Here is a 15,719-nt window from a genome sequence, read left to right on the forward strand (position 1 = left end):
GGACCAACAAGTCCCACAACAACCAATATAGTGTATGATGTGAAGAATAATAGTAGGGTTTTAGAAAAGAAGTATTTCACCTTCAGAGTTCAATGATGACACTGGCTAGTGTGACCGGTGAACAGTAGTCACTTTATTGGGCAATCACATGGACTGCATGCTTGGTGTAATTCAGTCACCTCATGTATTTCCTAAATCATTAATTCTACGGAGAGGATTCTCTGTAATGAGCTGAATTTATTCATACCGTCATATCAAACCAGACAAATGCACACGTATTCTGTACAAATACAAAAGTCATTGAATGCTCTGTAGTATACAGTACAGTCCCCCTCAATTTATAAAATTATTTAGAATACGTTCCTACCACTGACATCAAAAGGAGCGTCTTTGTTTAAAATAAAAAAAAAACACTAAAAGGGACAGCTACTCATGCATTAGAGACACCAATTGTGATATTCTCTGGAGTCAAAATGGCTGCCTAGCCAGGTCGTCAAATATCCAGCACAAAAAAATACCTTACTAATAAATCCTGAGTCTTCACAAATCCCAGTATGTGTGTGGAGTGGACTACAGTACAATAAACCACACAACAACAGGTAACATATTTCAGAAGTAATGTTTCATTGGAATCATTCTAGGCAGTGAAGTGTCTTACAGTGGACAGTTGATAATTGGGATGCTTCGTAGACATCCAGGGTACAAGAGGAACATTGACTAATATAGCAGGGGGTGGAATTAGTGGAAAGGTTCCAGGGTTTCGGCACAACCTAATTGCATATGAAGTCCATGACAACAGAGCAGAGAGTGATTGTGATTTGGTAACCGCATTCTATAACAAACATGGAATAACACTCACACACATCGTACCAAAACATCATTAATGGGACTGTGATATAGGTTCAGAATGAAAGGTGAATTGGTGGTGGTGGCGTCCTCCTTGGCTTTTTGGTTATTCTTTAAGTAAATGTTAAGGTGTGCAGAAATAAATACTAAATACTCTCTAACCCATGTCACACAATGCTCAACATCAAAGCTAAAAATGGACATTCAAACAAAAAACATCTCCTACTATATACACACACACATAGTAAACAATGCATTGATAAATCCGTCACTTTTTATTCCCCTGCAGATGTACATAAAAAATATATTTTTTTTACATTGTACAGAGCGCAGCATGTGGAAACCATAGAGAATGATAGAGGCCTCTACTGGCCAAAAGGCTGTATCAGCATGGCCAGCGCCATTTAGGGCTTCCACCATTTTAATGTAGTCAACTGGTGGGGGACTTCCAACTTCATTGGCTGATCCTCCACTGACGGAGTAATGTCAAACCGGGTTATCAGGAGGGATCAGTCAATCGTGAAGAGGAAAATGGACTAATTCAAAATGGAGATGGCCTCAATGGCACTGCCCATGCTGTCACAGACGCTATAATGGCACAGATACAAAGATGAGCCCTCTATCTATCTCTATGGCGAAAACGGACTATCCCTCCCTCAGCTCCCGGCGGCGGCCATTTTGGGACTTTGTTCCAGTGGAACACACCTGCCAAGGGAGGATTCAGTGTCACTGCTCCAGAGTCACTACCTCTACTGCCTGGCCGTCCAGTGTGACCGTGTTGTCGATGCGTGTGGCCACGGGCGCCATGGCCACTTGTACGGGCCGGTTCCCCTGGGCTAGGCTGGTAACCACCGTCTGGTACATGCTGACTGGGATCTGCACCAGGCCTGGAGAGAGACAGACGGGGGGATACAGGCTTAGACACGTTTAAATAGTATAAAGTAGCACTTCTGTTCTCCATCAACCTAAATGTTTTTTTATTCCATTTATTAACCAGGTAGGCCAGTTGAGAACAAGTTCTCATTTACAACTGCGACCTGGCCAAGATAAAGCAAAGCAGTGCGACAAAAACAACAACACAGAGTTACACATGGAATAAACAAAAGTACAGTCATTAACACTATAGAAAAGTCTATATACAGTGTGTGCAAATGGAGTAAGATTAGGGAGGATGTGCAGAATATGAATGTGCAAGTGGAGATACTGGGGTGAAAAGGACCAAAAAATAAATAACAATATGGGAATGAGGTAGTTGGGTGGGCTATTTACAGATGGGCTATGTACAGGTGCAGTGATCGGTAAGCTGCTCTGACAGCTGATGCTTAAAGTTAGTGAGGGAGATCGAAAACTCCAGCGTTAGCGATTTTTGCAATTCGTTCCAGTCATTGGCTGCAGAGAATTGGAAGGAAAGGCGGCCAAAGTAGGAGTTGGCTTTGGGGAAATATACCTGTTGGAGCGCGTGCTACGGGTGGGTACTGCTACGGGTGGGTGCTGCTATGGTGACCAGTGAGCTGAGATAAGGTGGGGCTTTACCTAGCAAAAACTTATAGATGACCTTGAGCCAGTGGGTTTGGTGACGAATATGAAGCGAGGGCCAGCCAACGAGAGCATACAGGTCACAGTGGTGGGTAGTATGTGGGGCTTTGGTGACAAAACGGATGGCACTGTGATAGACTGCATCCAGTTTGCTGAGTAGAGTGTTGGAGGCCATTTTGTAAATGACATCGCCGAAGTCAAGGATCGGTAGGATAGTCAGTTTTACGAGGGTATGTTTGGCAGCATGAGTGAAGGATGCTTTGTTGCGAAATAGGAAGCCGATTCTAGATTTAATTTTGGATTGGAGATGCTTAATATGAGTCTGGAAGGAAAGTTTACAGTCTAACAGGACGCCTAGGTATTTGTAGTTGTCCACATATTCTAAGTCAGAATCGTCCAGTAGTGATGCTAGACGGGCAGGCGGCTGCGGGCAGCGATCGGTTGAAGAGCATGCATTTAGTTTTACTTGCATTTAAGAGCAGTTGGAGGCCATGGAAGGAGTGTTGTATGGCATTGAAGCTCGTCTGGAGGTTTGCTAACACAGTGTCCAAAGAAGGGCCAGATGTATACAGAATGGTGTCATCTGCGTACAGGTGGATCAGAATCACCAGCAGGAAGAGCGACATCATTGATGTATACAGAGAAAAGAGTCGGCTCGAGAACTGAACCCTGTGGCACCCCCATAGAGACTGCCAGAGACCCGGACATCAGGCCCTCCGATTTAGCACACTGAACTCTGAGAAGTAGTTGGTGAACCAGGCGAGGTAGGCATTTGAGAAACCAAGGCTGTTGAGTCTGCCGATAAGAATGTGGTGATTGACAGAGTCGAAAGCCTTGGCCAGGTCGATTAAGACGGCTGCACAGTATTGTCTTTTATCGATGGCGGTTATGATATTGTTTAGGACCTTGAGCGTGGCTGAGGTGCACCCATGACCAGCTCGGAAACCAGATTGCATAGCGGAGAAGGTACGGTGGGATTCGAAATGGTTGGTGATCTGTTTATTAACTTGGCTTTTGAAGACCTTAGAAAGGCAGGGTAGGATAGATATAGGTCTGTAGCAGTTTGGGTCTAGAGTGTCTCCCCTTTGAAGAGGGGGATGACCGCGGCAGCTTTTCAATCTTTAGGGATCTCAGACGATACGAAAGAGAGGTTGTTTAATGCAGTACGCTCAACCAGCCTCACAACCGCAGACCACGTGTAGTTAACCATGCCAGCCAAGGACCTCTACAATGTTTAATGTCGTTAATTGTAATTGTTTGAACATTTATTTTTAGTTATGTGTCAGACCCCAGGAAGACTAGCTGACATCATGGCGTCAGCTAAATGGGGATCCTAATAAACATTTATATTCAATATTTTCTTGTCTGATGTTATAAATGTAATTGTGAAGTGAAATATTAATTTCCCAGAATGAGAGGACAATCCATTTTTCTATGCTATTCTATATTTTGGCCACACATACAATGCAGTATTGACAAAGGGACTGATGAAATGGACAAATGGCCATTTTTAGTTCTGCTGTATAGTGCCTTGGTCCATGAGGGTCTTTAAGGTGGGGTTAGGGCCTGAGAGAGAGCCATGCTAGAGTCAAACCGCTTTAGGCAGCCATTTTAGAGGCTGCATTGCAGAACAATGGTCCAATTGAGCCTGACTGCCTCTCCTCCCTGCCCAGCTGTGTGTGAGTGTGTGTGTGAGAGAGACTCTGCCTGGGGATTACTACTGCAGTCACGTGGGTCTCTGCCCAGCCCCACAAGCTGTCACAGTGTCACAGGCTAGGGGAAGGAGGTCATAGCTGGGTATGGTGGCGGGCGGATGCTCGTGGTCATTCCACATTTCAGTGATACACTGGCATAATGATAACTAATGCAGGCATTTTGAAAATGATGCATAAATGTGATCAACAATATGATAACCCACACCTCTTTACCTTATCCACCAGGTCCAGACCCCTCCTTCATAACATGTGTTTAAACACCACATTTAAGTGTTAAAATGTAACGTTAGAAACTCAATTTAAACAATGTCTGTCTAGACACATTAATAAAGTCTCAATTATGTTTCATTTACAAAATCACTAAATGTAATGCCAAGTAAATCCATTTGGTCGACTCGTATGATGCTTTCTCTAAATGAGGCCCCAGGTCCCCCTCTGTAGTAGTCTAATAAGCCCCCTTGGTCCAGCTACGTGACAGAATCAAGTTGTGTTGATTGACTGGCTGTGATGATTGTATAGTAGCAGGGCTTACAATACGGTGGTGGGGGGTGGGGCAGTCTGGAATAGTAAGTTTACCATGTCTTGACTGATTTCAAGTCAAAGCTAATATGGCACAATTAGCTAGCTAGCTGACCAACAACGGTAACAATGTATTTGAGAGACAAGCGCTCATTGTGCAAATGTAATTATGTTTTCAATAAACATTTGGAGACTAATATAGTTTACATGTTGTCAATATGCGGCAGGTAGCCTGGCATTCAGAGAGAGCCCGGTGCTTACTGAGTCAAGTACCAGGCCAAGCCGCTCACACTTCACTTACTGTGACATTGAGGGCCATGGTCGACGAGTGTGTGCGAGTGTGTATGTGTGCTAGGTACAAAGCTAGCCAATCAGGCAGCACTTCAAACAGTGGCCCCTCCACTCCTCCATTACGGTGATTAGGTAAAGGTCAACAGGCTCAGGAGAGGAGCAGCACTGGGCCAACAGGTGAAGGGGCTGGTTGTTAGCTGAGTGGGGCCTGCTGCTAGCTAACAGACTAAGGGTGTGTTCCAAATGGCATTCTATTCCCTATACAGTGCACTACTTGTGACCGCTTTGGACAAAAGTAGTGAACTATATAGGGGATAGGGTGCCATTTGGGATGCATCCTAACAGCAGAAGCTACAAGGGAGGGAGGTTTAGCGCTGTGGCTTCTACCAACTGGCTAAAATAACCCACGTGTAGAATGATGGGGCACGGAAGGGGCTCCAGCTATCCCACAATGCCTTTTCCTAGCCTCAGTCTCCTCGCTTCTGCTGCCTCCCTCCCTGTCCATTCACTAAACAGAGTTTTTGATGGCTCACAAAAAGCCACAACAGATGGGGTTTTCACTAGATAACACAGCCACAAAGTCTAAATGGTCTTTTTGGTCTTAAAGTTAGGTTTAAAATCAGATTGTATGAGGATACATTGCAGAAAGGGGTGGGGTTCAGCCATAATTACGACGTTGTGGCTGTGTTAACTAGTGACGACCCAACAGATGGGCATCTTAAAAAGGGTAGCCATTTTGCAAATGACAGTATGACGCATGTCCAAATCGGAACATGTTTTTCGTCTGTCATACTGTCGGTCACTCCTGTGAAACATACCACATCCAATAGGGACAGCTTTAACTTCACTTAGTTAACTTCACAGAGAAAAGCATTAGATTCTCATTGCAATGCAATGCAGCGACTGTAAAATGATGGGCAGGCACATTGTGGGGGGGGAAAGAAGGCTTCCTGATGTCCATTTCTTTAAATGTAGTTGTAATGCTTGCTAATCAGCTTTGGGTGTTTAAAGACACGCCTTTGCTAGTGGCCTTCTTCCTAATGCAGCCTGTGGGCAGTGGTAGAGGAGGGGACAGTGTGTGTGTCACCATGAGGCCGGTTGCTGTCCGGTCCCAGGGCGATGACAGCTGGCCCAGTGATTAGACTATAGACTGATAATGGAGTGGATCAAAGCCTCTTTAGCAAGAGCACTTCAGGGAGATGACAACGCCCCCGTGCCTGGGGGGAAGGGGGTAGGGATTGTCACCAGCAGGGGCATGGCCCACTGTAGGACAGGGGAGTGACGTGAAGAGACAGGAAACTAGCCCTGAAGGCAGAGAGGGACGGCCTGAAGGATGGGAGTTGGGTTGAGGGATGGAGTTTCTGGAATGATGGAGGTGGAATGTTACGTGGATAAAAGCTGCTGCTGAGATCATGATGTAACCATCAGCTGATGAGAGCTGGTATCATACGACCTGAAATAATTTAAATAACTGTAATCAGTATGTATTGTAAATGTGCATCTACAGTATGAACGGTCTGCAGCAGAGTTGTAGAGACATACTCACATGGGTCTCTCGTGCCCACGCCCACCATCTGTTGCATCAACACAGAGTGGACTAGAATAGAGAAGCTCACTGGCAGCTCCTGTCCTATTCCCTCACATACTGACCAGACCTGGGTTTAAATACATATGCCTATTTAACTATTTGAAATACTTATTTTCTTGTTTTGAGTACGAGCCACACACACAAACAGCACAGCTGGGGAACCTGGGTTATCCTAGTGAGAGCAGGGGGACAGGTGTGTGTTTGTATGTGCTGTTTCACCTGTAGCTGACACTCCAGACAGGTCATCATGATATGGGAGGATTATGTTCAACTGAGTGATGTAGTCGTTTTGTATGCATGGCGTATATGAAACAACGCGTGGGTTCAAACGCTAGGGCTGCGTGGGTTCAATGTTAGGGCTGCGTCGGTTCAATGTTAGGGCTGCGTGGGTTCAATGTTAGGGCTGCGTGGGTTCAATGTTAGGGCTGTTGTTTGAATTGACATTTAAGCCATTTAGCAGACACTCTTATCCAGTGCAACTTACTGTTGCATTTATCTTCAGATAGCTAGGTGAGACAACCACATATCACAGTAAGTACATTCTCCATCAATTAAGTAGCTTTCAGCAAAGTCAGAGCTAGAAAGGGGGGGTGCCAGTGTTAGTTCACAAAAGGCATGATTATTATTTTATGTTAGGGGTGTGTTGTCATGTTAGGGGTGTGTTTGAATGGTATGAGGAGTGTCAGTGGTCTATTTCACATTGATTTATACAGGTGAGTCAATTACCTGACAATAGTTGTTGAGGGGTTGTGTGGTACGTACCGCTGCCATCTTGCACTCCAGTCAGTGCTCCTACAGCAGCCGCCGTTTCCCCGGCCAGAACGATTTGACCTCCTCCCTGTAGGGTGGCCTCAGCCAGCGTCGCCACTGCATGGGCCGCAGCCTCACTGCAACACAATCACACACACCTTAGAGATGGAAAGGAGGTGATGCGTGGCTATTTGTCCACCCTACGCATCCAAACAACGTTGACAGACTGGTGGACATTGACAATTATAGGGAGAGGGGACAACAACCCAAGCCCCAACCCTGACTGTATGGTGGTGCCAGAGGCCCAACATTAGCCTATAGTTGGCTGTATGGTGGTACCAGAGGCCCAACATTAGCCTATAGTTGACTGTATGGTGGCACCAGAGGCCCAACATTAGCCTACAGTTGGCTGTATGGTGGTACCAGAGGCCCAACATTAGCCTATAGTTGACTGTATGGTGGTACCAGAGGCCCAACATTAGCCTACAGTTGGCTGTATGGTGGTACCAGAGGCCCAACATTAGCCTATAGTTGACTGTATGGTGGTACCAGAGGCCCAACATTAGCCTACAGTTGGCTGTATGGTGGTACCAGAGGCCCAACATTAGCCTATAGTTGACTGTATGGTGGTACCAGAGGCCCAACATTAGCCTACAGTTGGCTGTATGGTGGTACCAGAGGCCCAACATTAGCCTATAGTTGACTGTATGGTGGTACCAGAGGCCCAACATTAGCCTACAGTTGGCTGTATGGTGGTACCAGAGGCCCAACATTAGCCTATAGTTGACTGTATGGTGGTACCAGAGGCCCAACATTAGCCTACAGTTGGCTGTATGGTGGTACCAGAGGCCCAACACTCTCACCCAAACACCCACTTCAACTCCCCACATCTGAAGGTGAGTAGGCAGCGCACCATTGCACATATTTGGCTCTGCATTGGGAGACTCTTTAAAACAATACACCCATCCTCCCACCCCCCCCAAACCAACCCCAGTGCCCCAGGGACTGCTGACAGGGAATGGGGTCATTAGAACACAGGGGGATGGGGTCATTAGAACATGGGGGGGGATGGGGTCATTAGAACATGGGGGGGGGATGGGGTCATTAGAACACGGTGGGATGGGGTTGAGTGAGTTTATTTTTACAGGGACAGTGCACATTAATCAACGTTTCAGTAAAAGTGCCGGTTTTAGCCAGCCGGCTAATTTTCAACCGCAGTCCCTGGGCAGGTTATTAAAAACAATTACAATATAAACAATCATTGAGCAGTGAGCACACACAGAGCAACATAAGACAAGCAAGGGTAATTAGAACATGGGGGGGATGGGGTCATTAGAATACGGGGGGGATGGGGTCATTATAAAGCATCTTTTCTGCCATGGTCAACTTTGGGAATCTAAAAGACATGAGCTGGCGCACACCCAGAAAAAATATTGTGTGTGGAGGTGCTGACTAACGGCAAATAAACTATCAAAATAAAGAGAGCCAAACCTCCATATATAAACTCCCAGTCATTTACTGGGTAAATCACCTTACTTTGGGAATCTGTCACATATTCCTCAACAGGGATACTAACTTCTAGTCCTCTTCCAGCCAAACGACACAGGAAATATAATCAACACCCAAGAGTTTCATCCACAACGATTCATAGAATGACTGTTTACAGCTCACATTTATAGAACAAACTAAAGATCACACTGACAAGAATTGACATCCCATTTTCTACTATTCTGTCATGAGAACATCCACTAGGATAAAAGTAAGCTCTTTTTGAAAAACAAAACAAAAACTGGGGGTTGGGAAATAGGGACGGAAGGTTCTGGCAAAGTGCAGAGTGCTGCTCACATGAGGTAACCAGGAGGGAAGAGGACTCCTGTAACAAGCCCCAATGGGAACTCCAAGATACTGGAGGAAATGACTCCAAACTACCGTAGTGTCGACGAGTGCACCGTCAGCATCTACCGTAGTGTCGACGAGTGCACCGCCAGCATCTACCGTAGTGTTAACAAGTGCACCGCCAGCATCTTCACACTTAGTACACACAATAGTTCCAAAAAAGCAAATTACTTTAAACCAGTTTTACTGTTTAGTTCAAACACCCGTTACCACACTTTTGTGAAAAGCGCAATCTCATTCAGCAGTGGTTTTATGAGGAATAAATGTAGTGGCTGATTGGTTGGTTAGCAACCACTTAACACCCCCAGAAACCAGGCGAGGCAGTTGAGTACAAAGGTAACGGCTAATTAATGAACTAAAATGAAACACTGAAATGGGAGGAAAAAGCAGCTGACCCCATGTCCCTATGGAACCCTTAGTTTCCTGCTCCAACCGTCCCCTCTTTCTGACATCACAGGTGTAACACAACTACCTATGCAATTAGAGACTATGGGAATAACACTTCAGCCTAGTTGCCTGCCCCTCCCTTGTTACGGCTCAGACCCCAGGGCCTTGTGTCAGCACTTGCTGATACGAATACACCTAGATGCACTTTGTTCACGCTGCAAGATGCCTCATTGCCAATGCAAGCACTGTCCTTAAAGGCCCAATGCAGCTGTTTTTATCTCAATTGTTACCCAGAAATAATTTGATATTAAGTACCTTACATGATTGTTTTCAATTAAAACGGTTTAAACTAAAATAGCTTCTTAATAAAGGACAATTTCTCAAGCAAGAACTTTGCTAGGACTGTCGGAGTGGTCTGAGTGGGGAGGGGAAAATGTTAATTCAGCTGTTATTGGCAGATGTTTGGAAGCCTCTTTCTTATTGGTCTATTAACTAATTTACTGCATGGTGAAATTTCAAGTAGTCTTTTCAAACAGCTCCCACACTAAAATGGCATTATCATCATTTATACAATTTCACAGTATTATTCCAACCTCAGTGTGGAAATACATAAAACACTGGAAAATCACCCGTTTGACTGCACTGGGCCTTTAACCATCAGTGGGGGACATGCTAAACTGACCCAAAATCAGCCTCTATGGACAACTTCATCCTACTCCGTTATAAACAGAGAGGAGAGAGCATTTGGGCGGTGACCATACCTCAATCCCACTGCGGCATTCTGGGACAGCAGGATTCTGACTCCACACCCTTGTACCAGCATCCTGCATTAAGCTCACAGAGAGCCCCACCCCTAAGCAGTGCAGCAGGAGATGTGTGCATTGTGCACGTTGTTTACAGAATTAGATTTCTCCCAATCTCAAAATGTTTCTGCAGGTTTCATTCAGTTTGGATGTTTTTAGATTGACACAGTGTGTTAGGTAATGACATTCTGTAACATTGTACCATGGTTACAGAGTTTTTATTTGATTTAACATTTAAATATACAGTTTAGTCTCACTGACATCAAATCTATTTCACAATAGACCTGTTAGAGATGACAGCAGTCACTGATGACTGTCAGTAGCTCAAAACATACACACTGATGACTGTCAGTAGCTCAAAACATACACACTGATGACTGTCAGTAACTCAAAACATACACACTGATGACTGTCAGTAACTCAAAACATACACACTGATGACTGTCAGTAACTCAAAACATACACACTGATGACTGTCAGTAGCTCAAAACATACACACCGATGACTGTCAGTAGCTCAAAACATACACACCGATGACTGTCAGTAACTCAAAACATACACACTGATGACTGTCAGTAGCTCAAAACATACACACTGATGACTGTCAGTAACTCAAAACATACACACTGATGACTGTCAGTAACTCTTGGGTAAAACACAGTATTGACAAAGAAAGGCCGCTGTCCTGCAGTCCTTGCCAGTGAGTATCTTTACTCTCAGTATTCAGCTAATGGGTCCACAGGTCATGAGGACATCATTCACCAACTAGCCTACAGTAGTCGAACCAATAGCAGTTCGCTGTGGAGCCTGGGGGAATTGAGATGGTTTATAAAAGTGCCAGGGGGACAGCCCACTGGTCACCTGACCAACAGGGCTCTGCCTTGTCCTATCAGAAGGTCCGTATGAGGTTGTGCATTACGTCATGAAGCCAGGCCCAGTTGGTCATATTTTTGACTGCACTAGGCCTTTAAGTAAACATGGATGGGTCATCCAATGGCTGTGGTATCTATGTGTTGTCATTATGAAGGCTGGTCCCCCAGACTAAGTACTCACAATAGTCATCTACTCCCAGAGTCAGTGCAGATACAGCATTTGGCCTGATTGTCCACAATGCTGTTGAGTTGCACATTTTCTTCGCCTGGCTGGACGACCCTGCTTGTCCCTTGAGACCAACCCCCCAACCCTCCTGAACACGCCCTACCCGTTAAGTGCCATGGTGACGGTGTGCCCTAATGAACACTCCCTACCCAATTAAATGCCATGGTGACGGTGTGCCCTAATGAACACGCCCTACCAGTTAAGTGCCATGGTGACGGTGTGCCCTAATGAACACTCCCTACCCAATTAAATGCCATGGTGACGGTGTGCCCTAATGAACACGCCCTACCCGTTAAGTGCCATGGTGACGGTGTGCCCTAATGAACACTCCCTACCCAATTAAATGCCATGGTGACGGTGTGCCCTAATGAACACGCCCTACCCGTTAAGTGCCATGGTGACGATGTGCCCTAATGAACACTCCCCACCCAATTAAATGCCATGGTGACGATGTGCCCTAATGAACACGCCCTACCCGTTAAGTGCCATGGTGACGATGTGCCCTAATGAACACTCCCTACCCAATTAAATGCCATGGTGACGATGTGCCCTAATGAACACGCCCTACCCGTTAAGTGCCATGGTGACGGTGGCTCCCTGCTGCATCTCCTGGGAGGCGGCGACAGCGGCCTCGGCGAGGGACGCGACCGCCTGATTGGCCTCGGACGCCTGTGTGGTCTGTATGGTCATCTCCCCACCCTGCAGAGTCGCCCAGTTCTGCTCAACCTGGCCAGTAAGGGGGGATGGAGGGGGGAGGGAATAGGGCAAGAGAGGGAGGGATGGAGGGGGAAGGAAGGAGGGAGGGATGGAGGAAGGAGGAGAGGGAGGGAGGGAGGAAGGGATGGAGGAAGGAGGAGAGGGAGGGAGGGATGGAGGAAGGAGGAGAGGGAGGGAGGGATGGAGGAAGGAGGAGAGGGAGGGAGGAAGGAGGAGAGGGAGGTAGGAAGGAGGAGAGGGAGGGAAATAGGATAGAAGGAAGAGGGTAAGAGAGAGGGAGAGAAAAAAGATGGTAAGAGGTGGAGAGAGGAGGGGGAGAGGGGGGTGAGAGCAAGTGAGAGATGGAGAGAGGAAGTCGTAAGAGAGATGGAGAGAGGAAGAGAGGGGGAAAGGGACAGAGAGAGGCAGAGTTAGGGTGTTTCTACACTACGACAAACAAAAACAAGTATGATTGTGATCCTTCGACAAACATTTGTCGTAGTCAATTAACATAACATGTGACGTATATCTGCCGCTTACAATAAACTGTGGCGACACCTCCATCGGTAACGTGCGACACACCGACATATTCTGGTGAAGAGTAGAGAGAACTTGGTATTCAGCAATGATATTGAAACAGAGTATGAAGTTGCATTTCAGGGTTACAGAACAGTAAATATGACATGTTCCTCAACAAGAGATGAAGGCATAGTGATTTATGACAATCCTACAAATACCACATCATGCACATTACAATAAAAATGTTTTGTTGGCTAACATATTCAGACAACGCATAAAAGCATTTTTTTGTTGTTGATTAAAATGATTAAAAGCTTTTTTTTCTCCCCAATTTTGTGATATCCAATTGGTAGTTAGTCTTGTCCCATCGCTGCAACTCCGCTATGGACTCGGGAGAGGCGAAGGTCGAGAGCCATGCGTCCTCCGAAACACGACCCTGCCAAGCCGCACTGCTACTTGACACACTGCTCGCTTAACCCGGAAGCCAGCCGCACCAAATGTGTCGGAGGAAACACAGTACAACTGGCGACCGAAGTCAGCATGCATGCGCCCGGCCCGCCACAAGGAGTCGCTAGTGCGCTATGGGACAAGGACATCCCGGGCCGGCCAAACCCTCCCTTAACTCGGACAACGCTGGGCCAATTGTGCGCCGCCTCATGGGTCTCCTGGTCGCGGCCGGCTGCGACACAGCCCGGGTTCGAACCCGAGTCTGTAGGGAACGCCTCTAGCACTGCGATGCAGTGTTTTAGACCGCTGCGCACTCGGGAGGCCGGAACGCACTAAAGTTTTGAGTAATATAAAATTCTGTTTAAAACCAAAGCCTTGTATTGATCATCTCTTGAAAATGAAATAGGACTATAAACCAACAGGATGATTTATCCATGCGTGCACATCTATGGCTAGCAGTATCGCCGGATCCCAGAGTGTAAAGTACACCACAGAGTGTTGCATGTTCTACAACACTTAACATAATGAAACAAAAACAAGACTGATTTCTATGGCGCTTTTTACATCAGCGCAGGGTTTTTTCTGGATCAAAAAAGGGCTTAGGTGGTGGGCGTGGCAACGGGCACGGCAACGGGCGCAGTCAGCCCGTAGGCGCAGCTGAATTTAAGAGGCCCTCATCTTGATGGTGTACAGTAGTATTTGCATTTTAAGCCAATTTCCCGCAGTTCTACACATTTCTCCATGGAGCCGAGATCATTTTCAGGAGGTTTTAAAAGTTCATTTCCTGCAGTGCTCGCTCACATTTCTCCATGGAGCGGAGATCATTTTTCGGGGGGGTTTAAAAGTAAATTTTCTGCAGTTCTACATATTTCTCCATGGAGCTGAGAGAAGATATTGCAGTTTTAAAGCAAATTTCCTGCAGTTCTGCCATGGCTAATGCGGTGTTATTTTGCTCAAGCATAATAACAAAATCAATACTGATACATTTATTGTTTTTACTTTGGTGATTGTTAGTTCTCAAAGATCATATTCTAATATATGTCTATTTGTCTTTTCTACATCCTATATATCTGTCGTTTCAGTTTACACTGAAAAGTGTTTTTCCATCCCGAAAATCTATAAATAACGTTTTTCTCCCTCACTGTATGGACTTAGGTGACCCGATAAAGCGTTTAGGCGGCCCGCCCAAGGATTTCAATGGCAGAAAAATCCCTATCAGCGCTTTAAATAGTAAGGGGGAAATCACCTCATCCATGACCAATGTGTAGAACCCACCTGGGTGTGGTCTGGACTGCCCCTTTGCGCCAGAAAGCTCACCACACATCAACTATTGCCGAGGAGAGGTGAGGAATGATATATGCCAATTAGGAATCAGGAGATGGTTAACATTAGCATCTCAAAAAGAGGAGACGCTGTCCGCACACTGCAGAAAAACGACCTTCAGGCTTAAAACGCCATCAAAATCGTTTTGTATTTTTTTATTATAAAAGTGATAGGGTGTAAAGGGGCATATTGCCTAAAAGTGTGTAATGGAGCCAGTTAGAGAAACCTTTCAGCTACACGCTATGTTCACTACTCTGGAGATTTAACAGTAACAGCTAACACTCCTCACAGAATAGTAGTAACACACCTTACACACAGGAGGGACTGCCATTACAACCGCATACAGTCATCAGATAGGAGAATCAGGTGTCTCTACAAGTGTGTGTATTTGTAAGTGTGTGTGAGTGTGTTTGTGTTCTGAGAGACTGATGAGGTGTGTGGTGTGTGTACCTCTCCGTCGTTCACAGTGTAGTTGACCTGGGCTACGGTCACTGTGCCTGGCAGCTCCGAAGCATCGGCCAGAGTGGCCACCGTCTGCCCTGTGCCCACCTGAGGGGCAGAGAGGGAAAAAGAGAGGGACAGACAGAAGATGGTGGAGAGAGAGAGAGAGGGAAAAGGGAGATTACAATGGGCAGCCTGGCTTGAGTACAAAACAGCCAAATCCTTCCCATGGATTATATCCCTCCAAATCATCATCCAGGGCATCTTTTAATCACCGCTTAGAGACGGGGAGGCCTGTGGCCGCCTAGAGAGGGGGAGGCCTGTGGCCGCCTAGAGAGGGGGAGGCCTGCGGCCGCCTAGCGAGGGGGAGGCCTGCGGCCGCCTAGCGAGGGGGAGGCCTGCGGCCGCCTAGCGAGGGGGAGGCCTGCGGCCGCCTAGCGAGGGGTAGGCCTGCGGCCGCCTAGAGAGGGGGAGGCCTGCGGCCGCCTAGCGAGGGGGAGGCCTGCGGCCGCCTAGCGAGGGAGAGGCCTGCGGCCGCCTAGAGAGAGGGGGGACTGCGCCATCTGGATCCTTAGTAGGGTTGCAAAATTCCGGAAACACACCCAAAGTTCCCAGGTCTTTCCAAAATCCCAGTTGGAGGACTCCCAGTTTGTCCCTCTCAGCTTATTCCCTTCTGATTCCGGGAATCCTCCAATCGGGATTTCTAAAAAACCTGGGAACTTTGCGAACGTTCCCGGAATGTTGGGACCTTAATCTTGACTCTGCGTTTAGGTGACCTCTGATCTGTGGAGTAGGGTTAAGTTGCCCCTAGACGCTGAACTTGGGTCAGTTTAGCATTACCCCACTAAAAGATAAGCTGATCTG

The 15,719-nt window shown here is 46.6% G+C and overlaps 1 protein-coding gene across 7 annotated transcripts in view; it reads right to left on the reverse strand.

The window, feature by feature from the left end:
- Positions 1-217: 217 nt before the first annotated feature.
- The window catches only part of LOC120032055 (nuclear respiratory factor 1), a 31,348-nt gene continuing 15,846 nt past the window's right edge, over positions 218-15,719 (reverse strand). For 2 of the 7 annotated variants that reach the window (XM_038977990.1, XM_038977989.1), the window contains 6 exons: positions 14,865-14,963; positions 14,338-14,418; positions 12,666-12,716; positions 11,998-12,155; positions 7,222-7,382; positions 218-1,733 (listed from right to left, as the gene is read on the reverse strand). In XM_038977990.1, the coding sequence (XP_038833918.1) occupies positions 1,573-1,733; positions 7,222-7,382; positions 11,998-12,155; positions 12,666-12,716; positions 14,338-14,418; positions 14,865-14,963 (711 nt within the window). In that variant the 3' untranslated portion in view covers positions 218-1,572. The remainder of the gene's footprint in view (positions 1,734-7,221; positions 7,383-11,997; positions 12,156-12,665; positions 12,717-14,337; positions 14,419-14,864; positions 14,964-15,719) is intronic. The other 5 variants (XM_038977991.1, XM_038977992.1, XM_038977995.1 and 2 more) reach the window with 5 other exon arrangements.

This window comes from Salvelinus namaycush, chromosome 38, assembly GCF_016432855.1.
Source record: "Salvelinus namaycush isolate Seneca chromosome 38, SaNama_1.0, whole genome shotgun sequence".
Taxonomy (NCBI): Eukaryota; Metazoa; Chordata; class Actinopteri; order Salmoniformes; family Salmonidae; genus Salvelinus; species Salvelinus namaycush.